This window comes from Bos indicus, chromosome 19 (genome assembly GCF_029378745.1).
Source record: "Bos indicus isolate NIAB-ARS_2022 breed Sahiwal x Tharparkar chromosome 19, NIAB-ARS_B.indTharparkar_mat_pri_1.0, whole genome shotgun sequence".
NCBI classification, from domain to species: Eukaryota; Metazoa; Chordata; class Mammalia; order Artiodactyla; family Bovidae; genus Bos; species Bos indicus.
In genome coordinates this window covers 48,181,801-48,209,329 of record NC_091778.1, presented here as the reverse complement: position 1 = coordinate 48,209,329, position 27,529 = coordinate 48,181,801, and the positions used below count along the sequence as shown (strand labels likewise).

Genomic DNA, 27,529 nt, shown 5'->3' with positions numbered 1-27,529 from the left:
TCAAATAATACACAATGATCCCTATCTAATTATTTTATTATTTTTATCTCCTTTCCTTAAGACACCCACCATTTCATGGCCTTTTTTAATACAATCATATGTGGGTTAATCCCAGAGGTTATAGAGATTTATTTGCTCAGAAACCATGGAGCAAATAAGGAGGAAACAGATTACTGGAGAAAATGAACCAGAAAGAGAGAAAGAAACGTTGATCAATGGTAATGTCAGCTCTGAAGGAGGCCCCTAAAAATGGAGGGACAGGGCGATGGGGCTTTCTGTTGCTTTACTGTGTCACTGAAAACAAACAGGTACTTGGCAGGGTAAAGAAACCAAGAAAAGCAACAACTTTTAAGTCAAACTGCATTATAATTTGGCAAATAAAAAAATGGGGTCAAACATTTATAATAATCAAATTCCTGTTCTTCAAGGAAGAAGAAAGAAGTAAGGTGAAAGGAACAAACAGGTAGCCAAATAGTCTTGGAAAAGCAACTGTGCTAATACTCTGAAGAAATGAGAGAAAGCAAGCATGCAGGCTGTCCAGATACCATAGAGGGGAAAATGACTAATAAGCATGCCTATCCCCATACTAATATTTTATTAACTTGACTATTAACTTCAAACAAGTGATGGTTGGAGTCTGGAGATTTTATTTTTAATTGTAATGGAATTTAATCTGTATTTTCTGTTCTTTGTCAACCTAAGGTTGTGTTTTCCATCCCACAGGAAACTCAGACTTTGATAAAGCAGTCTCTCGCAGTGCCTTGAGCCAAGCGGGGCTGAGCACAAGCACACACCTTTAGAGGTAACACAGAGTTAGAAATCATCATCTCTCTACCAAAATCCTTACTCAAACTCCATCTCGGCTCCAGGAAAACAAGGATGTGCATAAACGCAGCCTCAGTACTCACTGAGACAAAAGTGAAGCAGAGGCCAGCTCCCCTCTGTGCCAGCTGCTCTGTGTCGAGCCGAGGTTTTGCCAGCATCACTGACATAAGCGTTGGCAGGGCAGACTGCTCCTCTGACACCTCCTTTGTAGCGCTGCCATCTAAACCATAGAGAGGCTGTTCTACTCGCCGCTGGAAAACATGAAAGAAAACACACAAATTACATGACAAAGAAAACATCTGATATTGCCAAAACATGCAACAGATTAAAACACAGTTATCAGATACAAGAAGGACTTTAAAAAAAAAAAACCCTCTGAAAACAAATATGGAGAGTACAGTAACATTATCACTGGATTATGACCTATCTTAGTACATTTTAATGGTTCTATATTTACAGAACTCTGAATTTGCAGGTTACTTTGTAGAGTTCAACAAACAACTTCATTATACCCTCAATTCTACAAGGAAATGCTATTTCTAACCTCTAGGTTAATAAAGATTAAGGCATTGGCCCCTACTTACTTCACTCTCTATTCTATTCTATTATCATATTATACCCATATGCAAAATATAAAATAAATACAAACAAAAGAATAATATACCACAATTATGTATGGCTTATTCTAGAAATGTAAGGATAGTTCATTATTCCATCTACTAATGTAATTCACTACATTAATGTTGGTGTGGGAGGGCAGAGAATCAAGATTCTTTCCTTTAGATGCAAAAAGATTTGCACATTGTTGGGCAATACTTAAAAAAAAAAACCTGTAAGTATCCATTTATAATTCAACAGAGTATTTTTTCAGAAATAAACATAACTATAATTAATGGTGCTATACTTGAGATACCTTCATTAAAATTAGGAACTAGACAGGGGTTAACACATTAATATCACAGTCATTCAACATTATCATAGAATTTTTAGCCAAAGTGATAAGGAAAACAATATGAGGTATAAACACTGGAAAATATCAAACATTAGAAAGTGTCAATTTTGGATGATATAACTATTCACAAAGGAAACCAAACAAATCAACTGAAAAACAACAAATAAGAGTTCAGTAAGATGGCCAAATAGAAAATAAATACACAAAAATCAATAACTTCCCCATATATCAACAACTTGATTATAATCAGAACAAGTAGCATCAGAAGAAAAATCAGATTCAAAATTATCTATAAAATACTTAGAAGGAAACAATATGCAGATTACATGTAAAACAAAAACTATAATTCACTGACAAATATAAAAGACGACCAACGTTAAATGGCAAAATACTATGCTTCTGAGTTCACATTTTATATATGTCAAACTTCTCTAAAAGCCAGTGCTCAGGGCTTTTTGTGTATTATTGTTTCTATTTTTGCAAGAAAGGGTGTTGTGGTAGCATAGCGATTGATCATCTAGATTCTCCTCTGCTCTTTGGGGAGACTGTTTCTATGGATTTTCATATTTTAGTTCTGAGGTCCACTTGGAAAAATCATCAAAATTAGCCATGTAATTTTTGATAAAGTGTACCAGGGAAACCTGACCAGCTATTAAAACTTACTGCAAAGCAACACTGGCCTCTCTGGTAGCTCAGTGTTTAAGAATCCACCTGCCAGTGCAGGAGACAACCCTGGCTTGGGATGATCCCCTGGAGAAGGAAATGACAACACACTCCCATGGACATAGGAGAGCCTGGTGGGCTCCAGTCCAATGGGGTTGCAGAGAGTTGGACATGACTTAACGACTAAATAGCAATAACAAAGCAACAATAAACCAAATAAGCATAATCCTGGTAAAGGAACAAGCAGACTAATCAGTGGCACGGAAAAATCAGAAAAAGACCCATATAAAATGGATGTGTAATGTGTGATTATACTGCATTTCTAATTAGTGGGAATTTTATTACAAAGATGATATGATATGTACACAGATATTAGAAAAAAGGAAAAGTACATTACTTCCTTATAGTATACATAAAAATTATAAGAAAATATACAAATGCTATTATGACTTTCTAGTGGTGAGGGTTTTTTAAACATGACATTAAAAACACAAACCATATAGGAACATCTAAGAATAAGACAAAACTAGTAATAAGTCATGAAGAGAAAAACACTGATAAATCTGATCACTTCTAATTTTTTGACTTCTGAATGGTGAAAGTGGACATAAACAAGTTAAAAAACAAATTATAAAGAGGCAGAAAATATTCACACTATAAGTGACAATGAGCTAACAATCTTAATAAATAATGTGTTCCTACCCATCAGCAAGACAAAGCAAATGCTCGAATAAATAGGCAAAGGAACTGAATAAGCATTAAAAGAGAAATCCAAAAGGCCACTAAACATATGAAAAGATATGTAATATCACTGATGAAGAAATGCAACATAAAACAAGGTATTTTTCTCACTAGCAAAGACTATAATGTAAAATTCAGTATTAGAAGGATAGGAAGAAATTGGGACTCTCAAACTGCTGATGACCTGCTAGCAATTATGTGATGATATTTCATTTTATTTATTTTAAATTGATGCATAGTTGATTTATAATGCTATGTTAGTTTCAGGTATACAGAAAAGTGATTCAGTTATATATACGTAACTGAACACATATTTTCTTTCTCAGATTCTTTTCCCTTATAAGTTATTATAAAATATGAACACAGTTGCCTGTTCTATACAGTAAGTCCTTGTTGGTTATTATTTTATATATAGCAGTGTGTATATTAATATGTTAATTCCAAATTCCTAATTTATACATCTACCCTTTCCCCTTTATAACCATAAGTTTGTTTTCTATGTCTGTGGGTCTATTTCTATTTTATAAATAAGTTTATTTGTATCATTTTTAAAGATTCCAATATAAGTGATATTATATGATATCTGCCTTTCTCTGTCTGGCTTGCTTCATTTAATACGATAATCTCTAGTCCATTCGTGTTGCTGCAAATGGCACTGTTTCGTTCTTTTTAACGGCTGAGTAATATTCCAGTGTGTGGGTATATGTGTGTACTGGACACCACATCTTCTTTATCCATTCATGTGATGACATTTTAAAGTGTGCATATTCTTTGACTTGGGAACTAACCTTTGGAAATTTATCCAAAGGAAACAAATGCATAAGCACAGATGTATACACAAGGATATTCATTACAGCATTACTTAGAGAATACAAAATATTTAAGTCAGTCTATTGTCTAAATAAATTTATACAATGGAAATGAGGAAATCTGCTATATGAACATACATGTATACATATATGCCCACTAAACTCTTTGATAATAGCTCTTGTGGAAAGGACTGTATATTTTACCACTTCTGAATTATTGGACTTTCATAATCAGCATGTATCCCTTTATCAGGGAAAACTAACATTTTTACTTTAGAAAATATAAGTAAAACAGACTAATCAAAGTGATCTGGAAAAAAGAATTTTTTTTTTTAAATCTATGAGTAAAAGCCACAACTCCTTAAAAACAACACTCCTACCTCACCCAATAAATTTAAATGCAGACTCCAGAATACCTGTAATACTTAACAACAATAATCTCACTACCTGGCACACTGTTATCATTGAAGCTACAATATTAAAACAAATAATTCTGTCATACATTCAATAATTATTTGCCAAGGGCTTAAAAGATCTTTAAATATCTCTGGAAATATAGCAGGTTGGGATGTTTGTACCAACATTCCCTTAGAAAACAACTATAAAGACAGGACAAAATGTTTTTTTAAAAAGATATTAAAAGCATTGAAAAGCTGTCAAAATAGTAGGGATTTGTCATGGCAAAACCTAATGGAAATAAGGAACACAAAACAGGTAGTAAAAGAAGCATCAAAGTCACATTTGCCCTGCTGCTGCTGCTGCTAAGTCACGTCAGTCGTGTCTGACTCTGCGACCCCACAGACGGCAGCCCACCAGGCTCCCCCGTCCCTGGGATTCTCCAGGCAAGAACATTGGAGTGGGTTTCCATTTCCTTCTCCAATGCATGAAAGTGAAAAGTGAAAGTGAAGTCACTCAGTCGTGTCCGACTCATAGCGACCCGATGGACTGCAGCCCACCAGGCTCCTCCATCCATGGGACACCCTAAGATCTTGACTTTTCAATCCCTGGGCACCATGTTGCCAAGTGGCTAATCATACGCCAAGCCCATCCAGCATAGGACTCTCAATATGAATCCTTCCCACTTTAAGCTGTACTTTCAAAGGGTTAAAACCTCAGGGAAAATGTAAGCCAGAAGAAATAGTTCTCCCGCCCTCAGGGAGCTGCAACAGTTGCCTTGGCCATGCAGGGGGTGCGGGTTCCCCTGAGAAATGTTGCTGCTGCTAAGTCACTTCAGTCGTGTCCGACTCTGTGTGACCCCACAGATGGCAGCCCACCAGGCTCCCTGGGATTCACCAGGCAAGAACACTGGAGTGGGTTGCCATTTCCTTCTCCAGTGCATGAAAGTGAAAAGTGAAAGTGAAGTCATTCAGTCGTGTCTGACTCCTAGCGACCCCATGGACTGCAGCCTACCAGGCTCCTCTGCCCATGGGATTTCCCATGCAAGTTAATACAATCCAAATCAATACTGCTTGTCTGGTTGAAAGAAACAATCTAGCAAATCAAACAAAGCAAGCCATGAATTTAGTAGTTTGTAGAGACTGGTAGAATCTCTAGACACTTGAGAGAAGCAAATAAAAATTCTCCCTGGAGAAACATATGTTCATTTTAGACCTCAAAGAAATTTCACAAACAATTTTTCAAGTATGAGCAGCATACAGACAACCAAAGCATAAAAGAAATAAAGACCTGAGCAACAACTAGGAAAATTAAGATATAGCAGAAACAGATTTTTTTAAACTTCAAATACAAAAATTAACAGATTATAAACAACTATGTCTACCAGACTAAAGAAATAAAAGACAGTTTGACTATATCTGCAGGGAACATAAAATAACAAAAATTAAGAATCCAATGCAGCAAATTAGATACACCAAAACAGAGAATTTGAGAACTGAAAGGCAAGAAACTATCCAGAATGGAGCATACAGAAAGAAGAATGAAGGGGCAGGTGATAAAGTGAGACAGTCTAACATATGCTGCTGCTGCTAAGTCGCTTCAGTCGTGTCCGACTCTGTGCGACCCCATAGACAGCAGCCCACCAGGCTCCCCCATCCCTGGGATTCTCCAGGCAAGAACACTGGAGTGGGTTTCCATTTCCTTCTCCAATGCATGAAACTGAAAAGTGAAAGGGAAGTCGCTAAGCCGTGTCCGACTCTTAGCAACCCCATGGATTGCAGCCCACCAGGCTCCTCCATCCGTGGGATTTTCCAGGCAAGAGTACTAGAGTGGGGTTGCCATTGCCTTCTCCGCTAACATATGGTTCCCTGAAATTTTATAGGAGAATGAAAAAGAGAATAGGACTGAGATAGAGACAATGGCAAATAACTATTCAGAAATGGTACAAGACCGCAACCCACAAATATCAGAAGCCCAGCAAATCACATGGAAGGGAAATAAAAGGATGTCTCAAAGCACACCACCACAAAGTAAAAGTAGCCTGGGGCTTGAGGGGAGAAGGGTAGGTGTGGGTAGGGGGAAGCAGAGCAGTTTCTTTCAAAGAAATAAGTAAATGAAAACTATTTTCTCAACTGTAACCAAGGGAACCAAAAAAATGGTTAACGATATACTTAACTGTGTGTGGTGAAAAAAAAAAACAATCTAGATATATACACAGCATAAATATCTTTCAAGAATAAGGGCAAAATAAAGTTATTTCAGCAAACAAAAACCTAGAGAGTTAACCCCCAGCAGATAAATACTGTATTAAGGACTACGGAAGGCAGAAGTACTTCCACGTCCACTTCTTCCCTAAAGTGGAAGGTGTAATATGTAAAAAGGCAAGAAGTACAAAGAAAGAGGTAAGTAAGTACATGGATAAATCTAAATGAACACTGACAGCATAATAATGTTCTATGATTTTTTATATATATATATATATAAATTTTTTAAAGGCAAAATATAAACCTACACCACCACCACCAAGGCAGTAGCACAGAAATGGAATCGAAGTTATCATGTAACTAGGCTACTGTTAACATCAAACTTTGGCATATTAAAGATACCTGTGGGAGAAACACCACACAGGACCTACCTACTAGTGGAGGAGAAAAGTATGAAATCATTTTTTAATCCAAATGAAAACAAGAATTGAAGGAAACAGTGACATAGAACAAGCAAGAAACAGGCAATGACAGATACCATTAAAAGCCAGAGTATTTAAAACCAATATAACGATGTTTATTAATGTAAACCAGAGAAGGCAATGGCATCCCACTCCAGTACTCTTGCTTGGAAAATCCCATGGATGGAGGAGCCTGGTAGGCTGTAGTCCATGGGGTCGCTAAGAGTCGGACACGACTGAGCGACTTCCCTTTCACTTTTCACTTTCATGCATTGGAGTAGGAAATGGCAACCCACTCCAGTGTTCTTCCCTGGAGAATCCCAGGGACGGGGGAGCCTGGTGGCTTCCGTCTATGGGGTCACACAGAGTTGGACATGACTGAAGCGACTTAGCAGCATTAGTGTAAACAGAATAAATACTGAAGTTTAAAAAAGATTTTTTTTTTGACCATGCCACACAGCTTGTAGGATCTTAATTCCCCAACCAGGGATTGAACCTAGGCCCCAGCAGTGAAAGTGCTGACTCCTAACCACTGGACCACTACGTAATTCCCTTAAAAAAGATTTTAGACTGAATAAAGAAAAAAATTTCAACTATGTACTTGTCAGATATACTGAAAACATAATGAAAAGCTGACAATATAAAAACAGAAATATTTACACTATACAGCGGTTTGAATATACTAGTATCAGATGAACTGCATTAAGAGCAAAAAGTATCAGGAGAAATAAAGAGAATCACTTAGTAATACGTAAGGCAAAAATATAAATACAGGAAGAAACAAAGTACACCCATAATCATGACAGTCATGAATATACCTCTCTTAGTAATTGACAGAACAAACAGCCAAAAGTCAGAATACAGAAGATTTAAACATGGAGATTAAACGCCGTGATTAACAAAACTGTCATAATGACAATACTATAAAGAAAAGCAAATGCTGATCACAAAAATTAGAACAGTGGTTGTTTCTAGAGTATTGGGAGGGAGTTGTGATCAGGGAAGGTTTCCAGGGTGCTGGAAGTATTTTACTTTCTGACCTAAGTAATGATTAATGGAGTTAACTTCATAATGACTGCCTGGAAACATTTTTTGTAAAGGACCAGATAGAAATATTTTAGGCTTTCCAGGCAACATAACTCTGTGACATATTCTTTGTCTCTATAACTCAAAAAATCTAAAAATCATTTTCGGCCTGCCAGTTGTAGGCTGTAGTTTACCAACTCCTGAACTCAAAGGCTCAGGGTTTGTGTACTTTTTTGTATTTAACAAAAAATATAGAAGAATCACTTAGGAGGGAAAAAGCTAAAATGATTCTTTATCTGTTCTTCTATTCTTCTCTTTCAACAAATAGTCTGTCTTGCGTTCCCACTGTGCACCCAACACTGTTTTGGGTGTTAGAGACTAAACACTGAACAAGATCTCTCTTCTATGCCAAGGAGTGAGGGAAATAGTCAAAATGATTACACCTTTATGTAACAAACAGTGTAAGAGATGGAAATAGTAGTAATAAAACAAAGGTCCAATTCTCTTGGGATTAACATTCTGGTGGAAGATGATGGGCAACAAACTAACTGTATAGTTAAAAATTAAGATCTGTAAATTAAATAAAAATATTAAAATTATGCCACACAATGACGACAGTGAATGATCTACAACACACAACATGGATGACTTTCACCAAAGTAATGCTGACTGAAAGAAACTCGACACCAGACTATATTAGATAGTGTGTGGTTCCTTTCATACACTGTATAAAAACAAAAGAGCCCTCATCTATGCTACTATTAGAAGTTAGGACAGTAGCTATCTCCAATCGCAGGGAGGGGGCTAATAACTGAAAGGGAACATAAGGGACTTTCTGGAGGGGCTGGTACTTTGTTTCTTGTGCTAGTACAGTTGGTGAACATTCATTAAGCTGTAGATGTACATGTATACTCTTTTATATGTATAAATATGAATCAATAAAAATTTAAATATATATATCAAACTTTAAATACATATGCCAGATAGTAATAACTAAGAATTAAAGCAGGATTAGGGACAGAGTTACAAGGTGAGAGGGACTATTATTCAAAGAAGTTGGCCAGGAGAGACCTCTCTTGACAAGGCCATTTTTGAGCAACAGTCTGATGAAGGACTTGCTCATCACGCTATTCTTGGAAGAAGAAATAGCAGGTACAAAGGCACTGAAGTAAAGAGTGCTTCAGAGTGTTCACAGAACTTCTAGGAGGCCAGTGCAGCTTAAGTGGCATGAGGAAGAAGGGGAGCAGATGCAGTCAGATGGATGTGAGGAGCAAAGATTATGTAGGAGCTTCTAGACCACATAAGCCTAGAACAGTCTGGACAAGCCCCTGGCCAGTTCTGAATAGGATCCGACTTAAATTTTTCACAGAATCATTCTGGCTACTTACTATATTGAAAATAGGTGAGACACAGGCAGAAACAAGGAGACTACTTTAGAGACTGATGCAGAGAACCAGGTGAACAGAAAAGAGGGTGGATTCTGCTATTTTTTAAAAAGAAAACAGGATTTTGATGGATGAGATATGGGGCATAAAGTTATGATCTAAAAAACTGGACACAGTGAACTGTTATCTACAGGGACAGGGTAGACTGCAAAAAGAGCAATTTGTTGTTGTGCTAGTGAGCAAGAGCTCCTCTGTGGGTTTTTTTTTTTTTAATTATTTATCTATTTATTTTTGGCTGCTCTGGGTCTTCACTGCTGTATACAGGCTTCTCATTGAGGTGGTTCTCTTGTTGCAGAGCACAGGCTCTAGGGTGCACGGGCTCAGCAGTTGTGGTGCACGACCTTAGTTGCTCTGTGGCATGTGGACTCTTCCCAGACCAGGGATCGAACCCACGTTCCCTGCACTGGCAAGCAGATTCCCAACCACTGGACCACCAGGGAAGTCCTACAGACGTTTTCTAAGCTATTCATTTAGTTATATAAGCAGACATGGCAAGGAGAGGTGCATATATAATTTTCAGGGAAATCGATGTCCAAGTAAAGGGCTGTCCAGTTCATGCATCCTAAAAGGCAGATACGGATAAGGACACAAGTAACCTGGTAGAGCTGGCAGAAACACATGGGAAAGTTCTCTTTTGATTGCTTCTATTTTCCTAATAAAATAAAAAAGTCAAGTCATCAGTTGACAGAGTAGAGGGGAAGGAATTGCTGCTGGAAGACTGCAGAAAGTGACAAAAATATGAAATATTCATCTAGGAGAGTGAATTAACTATGGAAATATAATAGGACTGGCAGCAACTCAGAGGCTCATGAGGTTGGTGGTCACAAACTTAAAGTGAGATCAGTCAGCATGGGTGTATGTGCTTTTCTCTAACCAGGCTGAACCGCTTAGATACAGGCAAGGAAAATTAGATTTAATCAGGGCTGAGTTTTTTTCAGGCAAGTATAATGGAGAGAGTGGGGAAAGGGAATTGAAGGGTATATACAAATCAGTTGATTATAACAATGAAGCACAGAATCTAAGATAGGAGGATAAAATGCAATGGAAAAAGGAAATTAAGGTTGGTTTCTATTTTAACAACCAAGACATACTTAGATTTGCACGATAATGAGGCTCAGCCACCACTCACTGAGGTGGCAGGACTGTCTGTGGATCACTTAGGTACCTCTCTCTTGTCTTCATTTAAGACCTGACTTAAATGGACACATGATAGATGGGTGGTCACATTACTGAAAACCAAATGAAAAAAAATCTTTTTCAGGAAGAAAAGAGTAGTAAGATAACAAAATTCTACAAGTCGTTATTTGTCCCAAATAGATAATTCTGCAATCCCATTTAACATTTTAAAACTTGTAACTGGTTTAAAACAATAAAAATACAGATCTAGGTCTCCTCAAAAGTTAGCTAACAAACTTCAACCTAACCAAACATATCTACACATTGAACATTTATAATATTTTTAAATATGGCAATGATGACAAAGTAATAGAAAAAATTTCAAGCTGAATACATTTTGCTAAGTGCTTTACTAATTATAATCACCCTAATGAACACATGTTTTTATGAGACAGAAGAGGGGAAGAAGGACATTTTAACTAGTTTAACAATACAGAGACTAAATCACTTAAAAAAAAAAAGCAATATTAATCAAGTCTGCTGAGGCAGAGAAAAGCAACCTTCCGAAACAGAGACCTAGGATGAAAACTCCTGGTCTCCCTTTTCCCTAAGATCCCACAGCAATACCTGAGGCATCAAAGGACATAATACACTCTTATGTACAGGGTTCTCATATGGTATCAACAAATCAGCCAAAGGCACTTGAGTGAACTGACATAAAATCCTACACGAGCTGGTTCAGGGAGTCTCAGCTTTGGCACTAGCACCATTCTGGACTGAATCATTCTTTGTTGTGGGCGCCTGTCCTGTGCATGGCAGGATGTACACCAGCATCCCTGGCCTCTGCCCAGCAGATGCCTATGGCATCATTCCACCCACCCTCTAGTTCTGACCAAAAATTACTTCAACATTGCCAAATGTCCCCTGAGGGGATAAACTACCCTGGCCTGAGAACCACTAACTTGGCTGTGATGTTTTTATAGAGTTTCAGATCAGAGAACAAACCTATCCCAAATCTGTGCGGTATTAGCTTCTCTACTACATCACTGAGCAAGCCATCCAATTAATTCAAATACCAGGAGCTGACCACAATTTTTTTAAAGGAATTTAACTACAGGAATATGTAAGTCTGGCCAGGATAAAAACCTAATGTTTGGACGGGAAACCCCTTTCTTGAGGCCTAGAAGTAATCGATTTATACCGGGAGAACAGGATCAGCTCTCATAAAATGTAAACTGACTGATACAGATTTGAATCTAAGTTAAGTGATTCACAGGTAATGCTATGAACGTTTCTCCTTAAGACTTCACTCCCCTTGGGTAATTAATGGAAGAGAAACTTTGCTTGAGTGTTCCTGGGCTTCTTGGTCTCCTACAACAGGTGTCACATTTCTCCAGGTGAATGCTTACCGGTAAGGGATTGGATAAGGAATGTTGCGGTGAGGATCGTGCAACTGGTGGAACACTTCTGCCAGGGCTGGTTCCTGGCCCGCTTCCCCCAGCAAACTGGCCAACAGGGAAAAATGGATATGAATAATTCACAACAGTACTATGCTCAGATAAGGAGAGTAAACGATTAATACACATACAGGTCTTAATTATACATGGTCCCTTTAAGTCTACACATTTTATTCTAGAGAAAATGCCATGTAAGTCAAATTCTGCTAACTTTTCAATGAGATTTTAACAAGAAGCTCCAGTAGAAATGTACCAAGATATAAGGAAAACATGGCTAGAAACCTGAAGGTACACATGATTTTGAAAAGATGTAAGAGAAGAATGTTTCCCCTTCTTGTCTCAAAATACATGAAGCAGGAATACAGTGTATGTTAGCGTCCCCTTCAGTAACCACTAAGGATGGGTCAGTGAGCTGACTACAGGTTCCACTGGACTACAGGTAGAGGACAAAAGAAGAGTCCGAGGCGTTCCACTTCAACCTTTGTAAGACACAAAACCTAGTCTGGCCAAGAGAACAATCACCTCATTTGTGAATTTTTATATCATCACAGACAAGACACATCATGAACAAATTTAAATTTAGGAAGTCAGCAGCTGTTTCCTCTTGTAGAGATGGGGCAACATCAGGTTGATGAAGGTGGGGAAGAAGGGGAGGAGGGCACAGTAAAGGCAATATATGCCTTTCTAAAGCTTTAAATGAAAGAAAGGATTTAGATTCTTTTTTTTTTTAAAGTCACTATAGATTTCTTTTTCCAAAAATTTAACTTACCTCAAAGTAATCACTAATTTTATGTCCCCTAGGAGTGCCTTTCCCTGAAAATAAAACCAAAGTAAGTATAGTTTTTCCAGTAATACAAGTAAACCATCATTTGCTAAAGTGTATTATGTATTCAATGACTGCCTATGCTGTTACCAATTCAAATTTCAACTTTACTTTTAACAAATGAGCCAAAATACCTGTTTCCTAAGAACAGAAGACAGTTTCCACCACAAAATAAAACACTAAAATAAGCAGTGAAAGAAAGACCTTTTCACAGCTTGCTTTCCTTTAAGATTCACTACGCTTTCTTTTACAAGTACACTAACAAAGCTTATGCCACAACTGTGAATCAAAATAAACTATCAACTACACCCCCAACTAAGAGGATAAAAAAATTCAAAACAAACTCATCAGAACTAAATGGTTTATTCTATTTCACAAGTAAATTTACATGACCTTGCTACTTTGGAAAAATTTTCTCCCACAAAAGTAAAAAACGATTTGCAGATTAAAAGATACAAAATGGGGGGAGGGGGCCTTTCCTTTCTTGGAAGTTCTTCCATTTCATTTATTCTTTCTTTAATTATTTAAAGAAATCTGGCATTATGATCATCATACTTACAGATTTATTCCACTGGGCACCAATTATTCAACTGAGTAACTGACATGGAAGAAGGGTAGGTAAAAGGACAGCCATGTAAATGCAACCATTTCTGCTTGCCTATTATTAACAAACCACTGACCTAGTGCAAGACATAGTTAAAACTGCTATGTAATCTCTTTTCTGTACAATAGATCCTTAGTCTGAAGACAAATCCATGGTGAGAAGACTATTAACTTACAACAGGGAGAACTAGAGTCCCCGCAGAACTGACGCTATTTTGTCAAGTGTGTATCAAATGGCAAGTCTGTCATAAACAGCCTGATATTCCCTTAAGGAATGCAAATCTCCATTGTCAGGAATCCCTGTATGCAAACTAATTAGTGTGAGCTGGAAGTTTTATACCTAAGTACATAAGAATTTATATTTTTACTGGTGTGAAATTATTACTACCTTGGCTAGTTTCATATGGTTCAGCTTTTCTTTTCCGGTTTCGCTGGTCATTCTGTTTTTTCTCAGGAGTCTGTTAAATACCATATACATCACAATTAGCATTTTGTCAAATTTTTCACATTATGAAAATTAGAGTGTACGTTAAAAATATCAAATTTATAAGGAGAATTAACTGGCTCACAAGTCCTAAATGAATGTCCTACTCTTAGAGCAGGGTCATAGAAAGAATATAAGATCTGAAGTCAAACCATTTATACAATTTTTGGCCAACTGCTTAAAATATCAGAGCTTTAATTTACTTATCTGTAAATCAGGGTTGCTGCAAAAGCTTAAATGAACTATTTTATAAAGCACAAATGTAGTACAAGCATCTAGCATATAGCAGGTCTCAAATAGCAGCTGTTACAATATTTGTTTCTTTTTGAGGCCACACCATGCAACTTATGGGATAGTAGTTCTCTGACCAGGGATTCAAAATCCAGATCCCAGCAGTGAAAGCACTGAGTCCTAACCATTGGACCACCAGGGAATCCCAATATTTCTACTTTAAAAGACCTTAAATCTAAAATTTTTTTCCAAAAAGGAAATATCTGCATGATCAGTCAACTGACTAGTCTATTCAAAGTCTTATCTAAGTGCAAAGTAAGCAGTTATATAATCAGCTAGGTTATTTGCCTTTAAAAAACACAAAATTTCAAATTTTGTTACTGAAGTCCTTCAGGCCACACTGACTCACTCTGCTGAAGTACTAAGAAGTGCTAAAATTCAAGGACACCTAGACTAATTCAGCTACAACTGCAAATTTCTACCTTTTATTGATTATTATGATTATAGTAATAAAAACCCATCAGGGCCACATGACAACTGTGCAGACACAAAGAGCACACAACTCTAAGGGGAATCATTGACACAAACCCTAACAGGACCCCAGAGTCTGCAGTGCTATGGTTTAACCCAGATCTAAAGTGTGGGAATATGAGAAGTCTTGCAATGGATGTGGCTTCTTACCTCTACTTCTTTATCACTCAAGGACCCCACGCTGCACAAGCTCTGGTTGGAAGACTCACTATTGAGTGGCCCCTGAAAAGAAAAAAACAAAAAGGAATCAAAAGAAACTAAGATGACAGCAAAAATGAGGAAGAAGCCATGTGATTGTGATATCTAGGTCAAGTCAAAGAAACCAAGAATTAACTGCAACACCTCTGAGCCAACTTGAAAAGAACTCCATCCATCATATAGTAGAGGGCACTCATGTTAAAATTCTCTACCTAATGTTATTTTCATTTCCTTTATAAACTCTGAACTCCTGTGCAAACTTTCCCCTTCTAGAGTACTTTCACATGGAGCAAGTTCATTCTTTAAGGAAAATAAGCAAGGGAAAAACGATTCTCGTGATTCTTGTATCTTACAGTCGATATCTGAAAGTTATGTTAAGGGTATGCCAAGGGTTCCTCATGAGGGGGTGGTCAGAGACCATAATGAAGGAAACACTTTTTCGAATCATGCTTTAAAGAGACTGCCAGCTCAAAAAACAGTTACAAAAGACTGACCTCTAAGCCTAACAGCGTGAGGATCTCTGCTAGCCTGCTGCTCAGAGAAACTGATGAAAATTATTTTTTAAAACCACCATTCAAAGCCTCTGACAATGGTCCCTAAGGGCAAAGAGCTAATGAAGAAACAACCATTCAATAAAATCTACAAAAAATTTAGCCTGCAAGGTGAAAGTCTGTGGTACCTGAAGGAAGATCATGCTTTTCTTCCCATATCCCACCCTCCCATCTCAGCAGGGTTCCAGACTGCTGCAGCCAAGAGCACAAGCCCCCTCCTTCCCCCAGCTCTCAGTCAAGGGCTTTCTTCCTGAGAGGAGCAGGACTTCAGGCTTCTCATTTTGTCCCCAGCACTCTGTCACTGAAGCTAAGTCCCAGCCAAGTACATCAAAGACAGGAGGCTTCCATCTGCCTAACGCTGACTTGTGGAAGGGAGGCTCTGCCTTAGCTTGGTACACTGAGAATACTGGGACTCCAACAGGCCTCTCGCTCAGCTCATAAGGTAGTGGTTCCACATCACAAGAGACAAGCTGCTTGCTGTGTGCACCCCATCTATACCTCCGCTCCTGGTATTCAGTTCCTAGAGGCTGAATGTCACTTCACAGAAAAGTGTTACTCATTGTCCCCACCCCCAACACCAGAACCCTGGCTTAGATATTTTGCCGGGGGTAAAACACTGGAACATATAGTACAAAATCTCTTCCCAAAGGACCTGACTTCATTCTCAACAGAGTGTGGACAAGTTTAAATCTACAGATATTCAATGGAGACTGTGGCAAAAGGCAAGTGGGAAAATATTTGTGTAATGAAGATACAGCCTAGACTGTAGGTCAGTTAGTTAGAAAGAGAGAACCAAGGAATAAAGCTCCACCAGGGAGGAGTCATCCTGCGGTCAGAACGAATAGCAAACATTTGTCAAACAGGTATGACCTAAATCAAATCCCTTATGATTATACAGTGGAAGTGAGAAATAGATTCAAGGGATTAGATCTGATAGACAGAGTGCCTGATGAACTGTGGACGGAGGTTCGTGACATTGTACAGGAGACAGGGATCAATACCATCCCCAAGAAAAAAAATGAAAAAAGCAAAATGGCTGTCTGAGGAGGCCTTACGACTGGCTGTGAAAAGAAGAGAAGCAAAAAACAAAGGAGAAAAGGAAAGATATACCCATTTGAATGCAGAGTTTCAAAGAATATCAAGGAGAGATAAGAAAGCCTTCCTCAGCGATCGGTGCAAAGAAATAGAGGAAAAGAATAGAACGGGAAAGACAAGATTTCTTTAAGAAAATTAGAGATACCAAAGGAACATTTCATGCAAAGACAGGCTCAATAAAGGACAGAAATGGTATGCGCCTAACAGAAGCAGAAGTTATTAAGAAGAGGTGGCAGGAATACACAGAAGAACTATACAAAAAAGATCTTCACAATCTAGATAATCATGATGGTGTGATCACTCACCTAGAGCCAGATACCCTGGAATGTGAAGTCAAGTGGGCCTTAGGAAACATCACTACAAACAAAACTAGTGGAGGTGATGGAATTCCAGTTGAGCTATTTCAAATCCTGAAAGATGATGCTGTGAAAATGCTGCACTCAATATGCCAGCAAATTTGGAAAACTCAGCAGTGGCCACAGGACTGGAAAAGGTCAGTTTTCATTCCAATCCCAAAGAAAGGCAATGCCAAAGAATGCTCAAACTACTGCAAATTGCACTCATCTCACACGCTAGTAAAGTAATGCTCAAAATTCTCCAAGCCAGGCTACAACAGTACGTGAACCGTGAACTTTCAGATGTTCAAGCTGGTTTTAGAAAAGGCAGAGGAACCAGAGATCAAATTGCTGATATCTGTTGGATTATCAAAAAAGCAAGAGAGTTCCAAGAAAAACATCTATTTTTGCTTTATTGACTATGCCAAAGCCTTTGACTGTATGGATTACCACGAACTGTGGAAAATTCTTAAGGAGATGGGACTACCAGACCACCTGACCTGCCTCTTGAGAAATCTGTATACAGGTCAGGAAGTAACAGTCAGAACTGGACATGGAACAAGAGACTGGTTCCAAATAGGAAAAGGAGTATGTCAAGGCTATATATTGTCACCCTGCTTATTTAACTTATATGCAGAGTACACCATGAGAAACGCTGGGCTGGATGAAGCACAAGATGGAATCAAGATTGCCGGGAGAAATATCAATATGCAGGTGACACCACCCTTATGGCAGAAAGCGAAGAACTAAAGAGCCTCTTGATGAAAATGAAAGAGGAGAGTGAAAAAGTTGGCTTAAAGCTCAACATTCAGAAAACTAAGATAATGTCATCTGGTCCCATCACTTCATGGCAAATAGATGGGGAAACAGTCAAATAGTGACAGACTATTTTTCTGGGCTCCAAAATCACTGCAGATGGTGACTGCAGCCATGACCTTAAAAGACGCTTACTCCTTGGGAGGAAAGTTATGACCAACCTAGACAGAATATTAAAAAGCAGAGACATTACTTTGCCAACAAAGGTCTGTCTAGTCAAAGCTATGGCTTTTCCAGTAGTCATGTATGGATGTGAGAGTTGGACTATAAAGAAACTGAGCACCAAAGAATTGATTCTTTTGAACTGTGGTGTTGGAGAAGACTCTTGAGAGTCCCTTGGACTGCAAGGAGATCCAACCAGTCCATCCCAAAGTAGATTAGTCCTGAATATTCAATGGAAGGACTGATGTTGAAGCTGAAACTCCGATACTTTGGCCACCTGATGCGAAGAGCTGACTCATTTGAAAAGACCCTGATGCTGGGAGAAGGGGACGACAGAGGATGAGATGGCTGGATGGCATCACCGGCTTAAAGGACATGAGTCTGAGTAAACTCTGGGAGTTGGTGATGGACAGGGAGGCCTGGAGTGCTGCAGTCCATGGGGTCGCAAAGAGTCGGAAACAACTGAGTGACTGAACTGAACTGAACTGAGAGGGGCGCAAGAGAAGAAGTGAACTGGCAGAAGAAATAATTAGCAAATCAGAAGACAGATCAATAGAGATTATGCAAGCTGAAAAATAAACAAACAATAAAAAAAAAAGAAGAAAAAAGAACAGAGCTTCAAAGAAATGTGGAAAACTGTTAAGTACATCACCATGTACATAATTGGGATACCCAGAAGGAGAGGAGAGCAAGAAAGGAGTAGAAAAAATTTTTGAAGAAATTGTCTGAAATTTTCTCAAATTATTAAAAAATAATAATAATAACTTACTGATACAAGAAGCTTGATGAACTCCAAGCAGGATAAACACAAAAAGCCTCATAAACAAACATATTATAGGAAATATACTCAAAGGAAGGTAAGGAAAAAGAGAAAATCTTGAAAGCAGAAATGTAACACATCACTTATAAGGGAATCCAAGTAAGATTTACAGTTGATTTCTGAGCAAAAACAATCACGGCCCAAAGGCAGCAGGATAATATATTCAAAGTGTGAGGTCAGAGGCAGAGAGTGTTGGGTCAACCAACACTCATACATTGAGCAAAGTGTTCTTCCAAAATGAAAGCAAAGGAAGGAGTTCTTAGATAAATAAAAAAGAAACTTCCTCAACCCAACAAAAGGGCGACTACAGAAAAAAACAAACAAACCCTACAGTTCACATCATAATTAACAGTTAAACACTGGAAGCTTTCTCCTAAGACCCAAAACAAGACAAGGATGTTTGTTCTCACCCACATATTCAACATTATACTAGAAGTTCTAGGCAGGCAATTATACTCCCCCCCAAAAAAGTAATAATAAAAAATAAATAAATAAGGCATTCAGCTTGAAAAGGAAGAATTAAAACTATGCCATTCCCAGAAGATATACTATTGTATATATAAAACCAGAAAGGATCCACTAAAATCCTACCTAAACTAACAAGTTCATAAAGATTGTAGGATACAAGATCAATATACAAAAACCTGTTTTACAATTTCTATAACCCTGCAATGAATTTGAAATGAAGTTAAGAAAACAATTCCATTCACATTAGCATCAAAGAGAATAAACTACCTAGATATGAACAAAAGAAATAAAAAACATATACGCTAAAAACTACCTTAAAAACTACTGCAAGAAATTAAAGATCTAAATAAATGGAAAAACATCCCATGTTCATGAACTGGAATACTTAACACTGTCAGGATAGCAGTTCTCTCTCAGCTGATCTATAGATTCAGTGGAATCCCCAGTAGAAATCCAGCTGACTTTGTAGAAACTGACAAGCTGATTCTAAAATTCATAGAGAATGGGGACTCTTTGGGAAGTCAGGGACACAGATTCCACCCCTGGTCAGGGAACTAAGATTCTACATGCTGTGTTGCGTGCCCCCTGCCCTCAAAAAAAAAAAAAAAAAAAGGAATTATAAAGCACCAAAAGAACCCTGAAAAAGAAGGTGAACTCACATTTCCTGACTTCAAGACTTACTACAAACAAAACTAATCAAGACAGTATAGCACTGACATAAAGATGGACCAATGGAAAAGAACTGAGAGTTCAGAAAGAAATCCATAATCTACGGCCAAATGATTGTTGACAAAGGAGCCAACACGGTTCAGTAGGGGAAAGAATAGCCCTTTTAACAAAGGGTGCTGAGACAACTGGATAGCCACAGGCAAAACAATGAGGATAAACTCCTACTTCACACCATATAAAAATTAACTCAAAATGGTTCAAGTACTTAAACCAACAGCTACTGCTGTTGCTGCTAAGTCGCTTCAGTCGTGTCCGACTCTGTACGACCCCATAGACGGCAGCCCACTAGGCTCCCCCATCCCTGGGATTCTCCAGGCAAGAACAATGGAGTGGGTTGCCTTTCCTTCTCCAATGCATGAAAGTGAAAAGTGAAAGTGAAATCGCTCAGTCGTGCCCGACTTAGCGACCCCATGGACTGTAGCCTACTAGGCTCCTCCGTCCATGGGATTCTCCAGACAAGAGTACTGCAGTGGGGTGCCATTGCCTTCTCCGCTAAAACCATACAATTCTTAGATGAAAGGGGTAAATCTTCACAAACTCAAACTGGGCAAAGAATTCTTAGACATGACACTTAAACTGCCAACAACAAAAGAAAAAAAGATAAATTAGACTTTTTAAAAACTAAAAATGTTTGTGGGGCTTCCCAGGCGGCACTAGTGGTAAAGAACCGCCTGCCAATGCAGAGAACGTAACGAGATGTGGGTTTGGTCCCGGGGTCAGAAGATCCCCCGGAGGGGAGCATGGCAGCCGACTACAGTATCCTTGCCTGGAGAATTTCATGGACAGAGGAACCTGGGGGGTCCACAGGGTCCATAGGGTCCATAGGGTCCCAGGGAGTCGGACACGACTGAAGGGACCGAGCACACATGTGGTTGAAAGGACACTATCAACGAAGACAACCTACAAAATGGAAGGTATCTGCATATCATATATTTGAAAAGGTACTGGCATGCTATATAAAAAACTCTTATAGTTCAGAAATAAAGACAGATAATCCAATATAAAATGGGCAAAAGGTCTAAATAGACATTTCTCCAAAGATGAGATACAAATGACCAATAAGCACATGAAGAGAAGCTCAACATCATTAGCCAATGGGGAAACAAAAATCAAAACCAAAATGTGGCACCACTTCACACCTACCAGGACGGATAGATTCACAAAGACAGTAAGAAGTGCTGGCAATAATGTGGAGAAACTGGAACCCACAAACACTGCTGGTAGGAACATAAAATGGGGCAGCCACTTTCAAAAGCAGTTGGGCAGTTACTCAATTAAACACAGAGTTACATATGACTCAGAATGCTACGCCTAGAAACATATTGAAGAGAAATAAAAACATGTACACCCACAAACTTGGACACAAATTTTCACAGCAGTATTACTGACAAAAGTCAAAAGGTGAAAACAATCCAGATATCCATCAACTAATAAATGGATACATGAAATATGATATATCCATACAATGGAATATTATTTGACCATAAAATGGAATCAAGAACTGATACGTGCTACAGCATAAATGAACCTTGAAAACATTTTGCTGAGTTAAAGAAGCCAGTTACAACAGACCAAATATCAAATGATTCTACTCATGTTAAAGCTCAGACCAGGGAAATCTAAGACAGAAAGTAAAGCACAGTTGCCTAGGTGGAGGGTTGCGGGACACAGGGTGCTAGCTGAAGGGTATGGGATTCTTTTTGAGGTGATAACAATATTCTAAAGCTGATTTTGTGGATGGTTGTACTTACCTCTAAATATACTAAAAACCATGAACTGTGCAATTTAAATGGGTGAACTGTATGGCATATGAATAACATCTCAATAAGGCTATTTAAAAAAATAAGTTACTAGGCTTAGAGTCAATTTACATTCATTTCAGGGTATTCTTTTCACTGTATCCTTAAAGTACTATTTTAAAATTGTAATCAACACAATATATCAGAGAGCTTCATAGTGAGATGCTTGCAAAACGGCAAAGAAAAAAAAAATAAAGGGAAACTAGGAAGAAGAAATAAAATAAAATAAAGTATTCCCAGTGACATAAATCAATCAAGGACTTATTCCTTTAATGATATAATAGAGTTCCATGATGTTTAAAAAAGCTTTACTTAAGAATTCTATAATAATTTAAATTGAATCTTCCTATGCCTAAATGTTAAAAATATCCTGTTTATGAATTATCTTTATTGTAACTTTCAAGAAGTATTTTATGTCTCTTGGATAGTAATAAAATCATATACTATTAACATATTTTAACCATTCATTTTACCCACCAACTATCTCTCACTTTGAAAAGGCAGTGGCAAATGGGTTGAATACAGGCAAAAGAGAACTGAAGAACCTATTTTTTTAGCAATTATGATATGAACTGTAAAGTGGTGTGCACTGTAGTGTTCGAAACATCAAAGCAATAGGCACAAGGATCCTTGCGCATGTGTGGAGCATCCTGGAGTATGTGCGGCTAACCAAAAGAAAAACAGGATTAAGAATCATTTAATCCTCCCTTTTCCTGTCCTTTTCTGAAGCACAGCATCCTAAATTATTATAAAATCATTAGATTAAATTTAATTAGCAGGGATAAATGACACACATTCCCTGTTCTAAAACATCTTACTGTCTAGTAAGAGAGCTAACCAAAGGCTTTCAGGCAAACAATGTTATCTTTAAAAAATGTAGCTATCATTAAAAACCCAACAAAAAAGGCAGAAAAAAACTGAACTAGAGAAGGATAAAAAGGCATGACAAAATTCAAAGTATGATCCTTGATTTGACCATGGATTGTAAAACAAAGCAAAAGCAAAACCAAATAAAGGACATTATTGGGACAAAGGCAGAAAATGAATATGGACTATATATTGGATAATTAAGTTCCAGTCTATTATTATATGCCCCTCAATTGTAAACTCTCTCATTTGTTGGATTTTTTTACTAAGGTGCTTTATGAGTTTTGTATGAGTACATAAACAGCTTTGGGGGCATCCTCCACATTTCAGGGGTTAAGGAGCAATCAATCCCAAGGGAATTTTAATGGTCACCTCTGCTAATGCCCTATAACATTCACCAGTTTCAAATATATTAGTTTTCCGGCCCAGGATTTCCACACAAAGCTGGAGTTTCCATTTCTTGTGGCTTTTAACAGCCACAAGCCAAAGTTAAGCAGTTCTCTTCCATCCTATGTCCTGGACTGGTGGACAGTTTTATTAGTTCTAATTCATAGACAAGTGTGCCCCTTCCCAATCCCCAGCTTTAGACAGTTCCAGTTCAAGCCTCTGGCCTCAATTATTATCCCTAGGGGAAAATTAAGCCCAAAGACATAAAAGTTTATGGGTTACTAAAGTTTAACTCTCGTTCACCACTGTGACATCTTCGTCTTCATCTCCCAAGTTAGAATAACTAGGATTCAATTTCTCCTATTTTCCTCATACTGCTGACATTCAGGAATTATATAATTTTCATATATTTCATTTAGCCAATTACTGAGTTGTTATTCATCCTAATCATATGATTGTTCCTCTTGAATTCCTTGTCCAGATATAAATCATAGTAGTTATAAATAATAAGTTTATGTATTCCTGGTGGCTCAGAAGGCAAACCATCTATGTGCAATGCGGGAGACCTGGGTTTGATCCCTGGGTTGGGAAGATCCCTTGGAGAAGGGAACAGCTACCCACTCCAGTACTTTTGCCTGGAAAATCCCATGGACGGAGAAGCCTGGTAGCCACAGTCCATGGGGTTGCAAAGAGTCGGACATGACTGAGTGACTTCACTTTTCCACAATTTATACCTCTTGTTTCTCAGTTTACCGCTTTGAATAAAACAACATAAATCACCATAAAGAACACTGTTGGGCTTCCCTGGTGGCACAATGGTAAAGAATCCACCTGCCAATGCAGGAGACACAGGTTTGATCCCTGACCCGGCAATATCTCACATGCCGAAGAGCAACTTAAGCCTGTGCATCACAACTGTTGAGTCTATACTCTAGAGCCTGGAGCCACAACTACTGACCCCCACGTGCTGCAACTATTGAAGCCCACATGCCTCAGAGCCTGTGTTCCACAAGAGAAGACAATGCAACGAGAAGCCCATACACCGCAACTAAAAAGTAGCCCCTGCACACTGCAACTAGAGAAAAGCCCTCGCAGCAACGAAGACCCACACAGCCAAAAATAAATAAATAATAAAATGAAATTATATTTTAAAATAATCACTGTTGTGTCCTTCTTTTTCAAAGTAACTCTTCTAGTCCTTAACCATTAAAAACTGTAATAAGACTGCAAAGAACCAGTCTTGTAAAAGATAAAGTCGGAGGTGTCCCAAATCCACTTATTACACAGCTACAGTAATCAAAACAGCATGGCACTGGCATGAAGACAGACATAGACAAAACGTATACAATGCTCTTGGATTGGAGAATCAACATTGTCAAAATGAATACATGACCCAAAGCAATCCACAAATTCAAAGAAATCCCTATCAAATTACCAATAGCATTTTTCACAGAACTAGAACAAAAGAAACCTAAAATTTATGTGGAAACACAAAAGACTCCAAATAGCTAAAGCAATCCTGAGAAAGAAAAATGGAGCTTGAAGAATCAGACTCCTCGACTTCAGACTATACTACAAAGCTACAATAATCAAAGCAGTATAGTACTGAACTTCCCTGGTAGCCCAGTGGTTAAGACTCTGCACTTGCAATGCAGGGCTACAGGTTTGATCCCTGGTCAGGGAACTAAGACCTCCCATGCCATGTTGTGTGGCTAAAAAACAGCATGGCATTGGCCCAAAGACAGAAAAATAGATCAACACAACAGGATAAAAACCCAGAAATAAACTCATGCACCTACGGTCAACTAATCTACAACAAAGGAGGCAAGAAAAATATACAATGGAGAAAGACAGTCTCTTCAATAAATGGTATTGGAAAAACTGGACAGCTACATGTGAAAAATGAAATCAGAACACTGCTAACACCATAAACAAAAATAAACTCGAAATGGATCAAAGACTTAAATGTAAGGCTGGACACCATAAAACTCTTAGAGGAAAACATAGGCAGAATACTCTTTGATATAAATTGCAGCAATATCTTTCTTGATTCACCTCCTAGAATAATGAAAATGAAAATAAAAATAAAAACAAACAAATGGGACCTAATTAAACCTGAAAGCTTCTGCAGAGCAAAAGAAACCATAAAGAAAATAAAGACAACTCACAGAATGGAAGAAAATATTTGCAAACAAACAACTGACCAACATGCAGCTGTGAGCAGAAGATCTAAACAGACATTTCTCCAAAGAAGACATATAAGACTTTCCTGATAGTCCAGTGGTTAAAAATCCGCCTGCCAATACAAAGAACACAGGTTTGATCCCTGGTCCAGGAAGATTTCATGTGCCATGGGGCAACTAAGTCTGTGCACCACAACTACTGAAGCCAGTGTGCCCTGGAGCCCATGCTCTATGACAAGAGAAGCCACTGCAATGAGAAGCCTGTGCACTGCAACTGGAGACTAGCCCCTGCTTGTTTCAACTAGAGAGAACCTGAGGCCAGCAACAATGAGCCAGCACAGTCAAAAAAAAAAGACATACAGATGGCCAAAACACATTAAAAGATACTCAATCATAGAAATGCAAATCAAAACTATAATGAGGTATCACTTTATGACAGTTAGAATGTCTATCATCAAAAAGTCAACAAACAATGCTGGAGAGGGTGTGGAAAAAAGGGAACTCTCCTACACTGTTGATGGGAATGTAAACTGGTACACCACTATAGAGAACAGTATAGAGATGCCTTGAAAAACTAAAAACAGACCTACTATATAATCAAGAAATCCCATTCCTGGGCACATACCAGGAGAAAATCATAATTTGAAAAGATACATGCACCCCAATGTTCACTGCAGCACTATTTACAATAACCAAGATGAGGAAGCAACCTAAATGTCCACTGACGTTTAATGGATAAAGATGATGTGTTATTTATATACAATGGAATGCTACCCAGCCACAAAAAGATGAAATAATGCCACCTGCAGGACATGGATGACCTAGAGATTATCAAGCGAAGTCAGTGAGACAGAGAAAGATAAATATCATATGATCTCTCTCATTATACGGAATCTTAAGAAATGATGTAATTCTTATTTACAAAAAATGCTTATTTGCTATTGCAGTAACTAACACATGTGTACTTCTATGGGCTGAGTATTCTATATTAGCACATTTGATTCTCACAACAAGTGAAAAATAGACCCAAAGAAAACATGTAGGGGGAGAGAAAAGGGAGAAAGTCATCAAAACCCCAGGACTAGGTGAAGAGGCCTTACACCAAAAGCTTGATCCATAAAAGGAAACATTAACAAATGGAACCTTACCAAAATTAAAAATTTTACTCAGCAAAAGATCCCACCAATAAGATGAAGGGACAAATCATAGACACATTAGCTCCAGAAAATGTTCATGCAAAAACCTGTACACTCATGTTCACTGTGGCTTTATTGGTAATAACCAAAAAACTAGAAACCAACTAGCCTTTATATTGTGATACATCCACACCATGAAGTACTACTCAACAATAAAGAGGGATGAGCTATTAATATATGCAACAACTTTGATGGGCTCCAAGGAAATTATGCCAAGTGAAAAAGGCTAATCTCAAAAAGTTATATACTACATGATATATATATATATATATATATATGTATATATATATAAATATATAAGAAACACATACAATTCTTGAAATGGTAGTATTTATAGAGATGAAAAGCAGATGAATGGATGTCAGGAGTTAGGGTTTCGAGGGAAGGAACGGGGGTGGCTACAAAGGAGTAGTGGGAGAGAGTTCTGAGATGGGGCAGTTCTGCATCTTGACTGGGGTGGTGGATACAGTAAGCTACACAAGCAATAAAATTTCACAGAAGCACCTGGACACACAGACACAAAAGATGTGTGCACAACATGAAACCTGAACAAGCTCTGTGGAGTTCCCCAATGTCAACTTCTTGGTTTAAATATTGTACTATAATTACATAAGTTGTTCACACTAGGGGAGAAAAGGGATACATGGAACCTCCTTGTACATTTTTTTTTTGCAACTTTCTTTGAATCTGTAAGTACTTTTAAGCTTTTTAATGTATGATTATTTTTAGTATTTATATGTATTATATAACTACTTGCTGTGGTTATGCAATAATGGTAAACAATACTTAGGCAGAGCTTGCTACATGGTCGGATACTCTATATTAGTGCATTTAATCCTCCTAGAAAGCTCTTATGGGCTCAACTGTGTCCTCCTTAAATTTATATACTCAAGTCCTAACCCCAAAACCTCAGAATGTATTTGGAGACATGACCTTTGAAGAGGTAATTAAGCTAAAATGTGTCAGTAGGGTGGATACTAATCCAAAATGACTGCTGTCCTTATACAAAGTAGAAATTAGGACACAGAAATACTGGACATGCAAGCTCAGAAGAAAGACCATATAAAGACACAATGAGAAGGGGGCCATCTGCAAGCCAAGGAGAGAAAGCCTCAAAGGAACCAATCCTACTGACACCTTGATCTTGAACTTCTAT

At 38.0% G+C, this 27,529-nt stretch overlaps 1 protein-coding gene across 10 annotated transcripts in view; it reads right to left on the bottom strand.

The window, feature by feature from the left end:
• The window catches only part of TLK2 (tousled like kinase 2), a 122,287-nt gene that overhangs the window by 64,804 nt on the left and 29,954 nt on the right, over positions 1 to 27,529 (bottom strand). For 6 of the 10 annotated variants that reach the window (XM_019981824.2, XM_019981825.2, XM_070773713.1 and 3 more), the window contains exons 3-7: positions 14,918 to 14,989; positions 13,910 to 13,979; positions 12,865 to 12,908; positions 12,048 to 12,143; positions 909 to 1,076 (exon numbers count right to left, since the gene is read on the bottom strand). In XM_019981824.2, coding sequence (XP_019837383.1) covers positions 909 to 1,076; positions 12,048 to 12,143; positions 12,865 to 12,908; positions 13,910 to 13,979; positions 14,918 to 14,989 — 450 coding nt within the window. The remainder of the gene's footprint in view (positions 1 to 908; positions 1,077 to 12,047; positions 12,144 to 12,864; positions 12,909 to 13,909; positions 13,980 to 14,917; positions 14,990 to 27,529) is intronic. The other 4 variants (XM_070773715.1, XM_070773717.1, XM_070773721.1 and 1 more) reach the window with 2 other exon arrangements.